This window comes from Zea mays, chromosome 10 (assembly GCF_902167145.1).
Source record: "Zea mays cultivar B73 chromosome 10, Zm-B73-REFERENCE-NAM-5.0, whole genome shotgun sequence".
Classification (NCBI taxonomy): domain Eukaryota; kingdom Viridiplantae; phylum Streptophyta; class Magnoliopsida; order Poales; family Poaceae; genus Zea; species Zea mays.
In genome coordinates this window covers 138,735,384-138,740,385 of record NC_050105.1, presented here as the reverse complement: position 1 = coordinate 138,740,385, position 5,002 = coordinate 138,735,384, and the positions used below count along the sequence as shown (strand labels likewise).

The window sequence follows — 5,002 nt, the reverse complement described above, 5'->3', positions numbered from 1 at the left end:
GTGTCTGGGGAAGTAGCATGTGGTTTCTACGGAACGAACGAAAGCTATTACACTAAACTCAGGCTCTGTGGCTCCGAGCTGCATACCTCAAAACTTAGTGATCCCTTGATATTGTAATCTTGCTGATATCCTGTAACATTGTACAACAACTATCAGTAAATTGTTGTATTATAAATGCATCTCTTTTTTTAGTAGGCATGTCTTCACAAGTGAATGATAAAAAAAAAAGATACGAATTCATGGCTGCGTTGCGTTCCTGGACTACTGAGACTGCTAGGTGGTCCTCAGTTGCATCTGAAACTCTGGAGTCCGAACCGCCGTGTTGCTTGGTCTCTTCTGCTGAAGCAGTCAGGCCAACGACCATGTGAGAGTGTACATCAGCCTGTGCAGGGCAACGTACGCACACGCAGAAAGCATGCCAGTGCCCCAAGCGCGCGCATGTGAATATATGCAACATCAGACATGTCTCCGGCCGGCCTCCCAAGGCATAAGATGGCTCCGTCCCGTGCGCTCCACCGCCCATCTCTCCTCGCTACGGCGGCGGCGCTGCTGCTGCTCATTCTCCCTCCATCAGCAGCAGCAGCAGTGCCGGCGCCTGCTCTCTTCATCTTCGGAGACTCCCTCGTGGATGCGGGCAACAACGACTACCTCGTGACCCTTTCCAAGGCCAACGGACCACCGTACGGCATCGACTTCGAATCCTCCGGCGGCAACGGCAAGCCGACGGGAAGGTTCACGAACGGGATGACCATCGCAGATATCATGGGTAATTAACGTCAAGTGTGAGTTCCATGAGTACGTAAGTGTGTGATTGCTGCAATATACTTGGATTATTTAACGTTTCAGGGCGCTAATATAATTAAGCTGTCGATCAGGTGAGTCCCTGGGGCAGAAATCTCTCGCTCCACCCTTCCTGGCTCCGAACTCGAGTGCTGCGATCACCAGCAGCGGGATCAACTATGGCTCTGGTTCTTCTGGCATATTTGACGATACCGGTTCCTTCTATGTACGCGGCCGACGGCCACTTAGCTGCTACTTCCATTTTTTCCAGTGTTTTCTTATGTATAAAACATGGTTGTAGATCGGAAGGATTCCGCTAGGGCAGCAAGTCAGCTACTTCGCAAACACCAGGTCACAGATGCTGGAGACCATGGACGAGGAAGCCGTAGCCGATTTCTTCAGCAAGGCTCTCTTTGTTATAGTAGCAGGGTCCAACGACATCTTGGAGTTTCTTTCGCCGTCAGTACCGTTCCTCGGACGAGAGAAGCCTGATGACCCATCGCACTTCCAGGACGCGCTGGTTTCCAACCTGACATTCTATCTCAAGGTCCTACGTACTACCACTACCAGCATTACCAACCTCTCAGTCTCAGTCGCAGCTAAACGCGTCTGCTGAAAACTTTCAGTCCACTGCTCTTACTTATTCCGAAACTGACATGCATTATTATTCCTTTTCCTCTCGATGAAGGAGCTGAGTGAGCTGGGGGCCAGGAAGTTCGTCGTGTCCGACGTCGGGCCGCTCGGCTGTATACCCTACGTCCGTGCTCTGGAGTTCATGCCCGCGGGGCAGTGCTCGGCGTCGGCGAATCGAGTCACCGAAGGCTACAACAGGAAGCTGAGGAGGATGGTGGAGAAGATGAACCGGGAGATGGGTCCGGAGAGCAAATTCGTGTACACGGACACGTACAGGATCGTTATGGCGATCATTCAGAACCACCGCCAATATGGTACGTACGCTACGACTTCCCTTCGTTGCTGTTTCTTCTTCCTGCAAACAGCACACACCTTCCTGCTGTTACTTACTGAGCATACAGAGGGGATGGATGATGCATATATATGTGGTAAACGAAATCTCGCTGGCTCTTGGACACCCGGCAGGTTTCGACGACGCGCTGGACCCGTGCTGCGGCGGCAGCTTCCCTTTGCCTCCGTTCCTCTGCATTGGAGCCGTCGCCAACCGCTCCAGCTCGACGCTGTGCAGCGACCGCTCCAAGTACGTGTTCTGGGATGCGTTCCACCCGACCGAAGCCGCCAACCTCATCGTCGCCGGCAAACTCCTCGACGGCGACGCGGCTGCCGCCTGGCCTATCAATGTCCGCGAACTGTCCCAGTACGAGCACAAATGATTGATGTCGACGACGCGCGCGATGTGAAGGCCGGCTGAACGATTCATTGGTTTTGTGTCCTTGCTGTAGTTTCGTCTGCCTTGTTGGGGTTTTCTAGGCTAGGCTTTTATTTGCTTCAATTTCGTATGGTTGACTAGGACTGCGTGCAAATTGGTCAATTTATTCCATGTTGACGGGAAGAACGCGAGTGCAATTTCTTCTTTCTCTACTTTTTCTAGGGTTTGGATCAGTTTCTTCTTGCTCTATTTTTTCTGGGGTTTGGAAAGACTGGAAGAAAGAAACAGCCGCCTTCTGGTGTGTAGACTACTGCTACTACGATAGTGCGATCCCATGTGCGCCTTGGAGTTAGGATATGATCCTACACCTACACGGCTACACGTCTTGCAGTTGCAGCGCATGGCCATGGCTGCTGCCTGCTGGTGCTGGCTCAGTTCTCCCAATAATGGACAAGCACCTCGGAACTCACAGTCACAGCTAACCCCTCCTCTATCCGCAGGAAAAAAAAAGGGAACCATCTCGGATCACGGCCATTCGAGCAAACAATTCCGCTTCAGAGATCAGCTCAGGGACCGTATCGATGATTGTTGCTTCAAGCCTTCAACATGCGGCGTGCGAGACGAGAGTGGTTCCCGTGTATCTATCAAACAATCGCGGCCAAGGATACGTGGCTCGTGGCCTGAGGACAGATCGAAGCGACGGCGGACCGGCCGATTCAGTTCTATACAGTGTTTGCTTCAGTTCTATTGTTCGCAAATACATACAGACATACAGTTGTTTCGACGTCTGAAAAACAATGTCCCACACTGGCTGTAGAGCTTTCATATTTGAAATGAAACTGCAAAAGGACATATTTGTAAAAAAAACTGAAAAAAACTAAATTGCAAAAAAAAGTTGGCAAATACTACCAGCGGTCAAATTCCGAAGGTCTGCGTCTGAACCAGCTTAGCCCACCTGCATCGTCGTCGCTTTTATATTAATCAGCTCACGAGTACTACGAGACAAACGACCCAGAGTACAAGGTCCCCGCCAGCCGTTGCCCACCGTCCGTCCAAGACTCATGTGAGCCGCGAGCCCGCGAGTGATGAGCGCCGCCGCCGCCGGTGCCAAGAAGCGTCTCAGCGTCGGCGCCATCGCCGGCGGAGGGTTCGCGCTCGGGTGCGGCTGCAGGGACGCCAAGGCCGTGGCGGTGGCGGTGGCGTCGTCGGCGGCGGCGTCCACGTCGCCCTACTCCGCGGCCGGCACGGAGACGACGACGACCACGGCGACGACCGCGACGTGGCGCAGGGCCAGGACGCCGCCGCACCGCCCGTCGTCGTCGGCGTCCGGGTCCACGGGCACGCTCACCGTGCCCTCCGCGTCGTCGTCGTCGTCCTTTCCGTGGGAGCGAGCGGACGCCGAGGGTGACGGCGATGCCGGCGAGGAGGTGGACTGCAAGGGGGAGGCCACGACCACGACGAGCTTCTCCGGCCTGCTGCGCCAGCTCAACGAGCTCGAGCAGAGCGTCGTGTCGTGGGGACGGAAGAGCGCCAGCAAGGATCACTTGTCGCCACCTCCACGGCCGTTACCAGCGCTACCAGTGAAGCAACGACTTGCGCACAGCTGTGATGGCGACCGCAAAGAAGGCCACGGCAACTTCTCTCCGCCGCCGCCGCCTCCTCATTTCCAGTTTCAGATTACGCAGCAGCGCCAGAAGGCAAAGAGCATGGATAAAGGAGACAGACAGGTCGAAGTGGCCCACTCCAAGTCCATGCAACCGCCACCGCCACCGCCGCCGCCGCCTCCACCATTACCACTGCAGCCGGAGCGGCAGTTCAAGGCGCAGAGCACGGACGACGACAAAGGCGGCAAAAAAGAAGACGCCAGCATGTTCCCGACACCGCCGCAGGCTCCGTACCACCTGAAATCCAAGAGCTCGGTTCTCGACGGGAGCGTGGGCGTGGCGGTGGTGAAGCAGTCCGACGACCCGCTGGGCGACTTCCGGCGCTCCATGGTGAACATGATCGTGGAGAACCGGATCGTGACGGGCGAGGAGCTCCGCGAGCTCCTCCGCCACTTCCTCGCGCTGAACGCGCCGCGCCACCACGAAGCCATCCTCGCGGCCTTCACCGAGATATGGGACGAGGCGTTCTCCGCCAGGACGACGACGACGATGGCGACTCCGCCGCGGCCGCGGCCCAGCGCACCGACGCCACCGCGCCGCCGGCACGCCCCGCCTACGCGGTCGTGGCGTTAACTCGTACTACATGGTCACCCTCACCCGTCAGAGAATAGTTTTAGCAGGTCAACTTCTCGAAAAAACAACTACGCCAAACTATTTTTAACTCGTACTACATGGTCACCCGTCATAGTAGTTAGCATGCATGGGTTTCGTGCAATGTCATCTGTGCAGTCACGCAGATGCTCTCCGGATCTGTTTGATAATGCTTACGAATCTGTTCGACTCCGAGTCTCCGATATCGTCCAACGATACAATACAAGACGCCGACGGACAGGCGAGATCTCGTTTTATTCCGCGCGCAAGGGGGCACGAGGCAAGCCGACACGCGAGAGGGGTCTCCTGCCGTAAAACCCGTGACCGCTTGCGGGGAGCTGCAACCTGCAATGCAAGCAGGCCGGAAGCGAGGCGGAAATGCGCATGTGAGATCGGCGGCAGCGACGCTGGTTGCATGGCTCATGGCTGGCAGTGGAGGGCCCCGTGCATTGAGTAGTGGTGGCTTGTCACTTGACCCACTTCTCGCTTGTGGGTAGAAGTGACCCACGGGAGTAGTGTCGGGGTTTTTTTTGTCAGCATATGCACGGCCTAATAAGAGGACTAGAGGAGTCTAAAGCACTACCCGTCACGAAAACAAGGCCATGTTTCAAGGCCGAAACGAGTG

The 5,002-nt window shown here is 55.8% G+C and overlaps 2 protein-coding genes across 2 annotated transcripts; both read left to right on the top strand.

The window, feature by feature from the left end:
• Positions 1 to 266: 266 nt before the first annotated feature.
• LOC100192663 (uncharacterized) lies at positions 267 to 2,431 on the top strand. Its single transcript, NM_001355217.1, has 5 exons — positions 267 to 766; positions 876 to 1,006; positions 1,082 to 1,327; positions 1,469 to 1,727; positions 1,879 to 2,431. Exons 1-5 carry the CDS (start codon positions 463 to 465, stop codon positions 2,124 to 2,126), a joined length of 1,188 nt encoding a protein of 395 aa, NP_001342146.1. The 5' UTR covers positions 267 to 462; the 3' UTR covers positions 2,127 to 2,431.
• Positions 2,432 to 3,177: 746 nt separating this feature from the next.
• Positions 3,178 to 4,568, top strand: LOC100285003 (uncharacterized). Its single transcript, NM_001157898.2, has one exon. The coding sequence runs from the start codon at positions 3,208 to 3,210 to the stop codon at positions 4,357 to 4,359; it is 1,152 nt and encodes a 383-aa protein (NP_001151370.2). The 5' UTR covers positions 3,178 to 3,207; the 3' UTR covers positions 4,360 to 4,568.
• Positions 4,569 to 5,002: the final 434 nt, after the last annotated feature.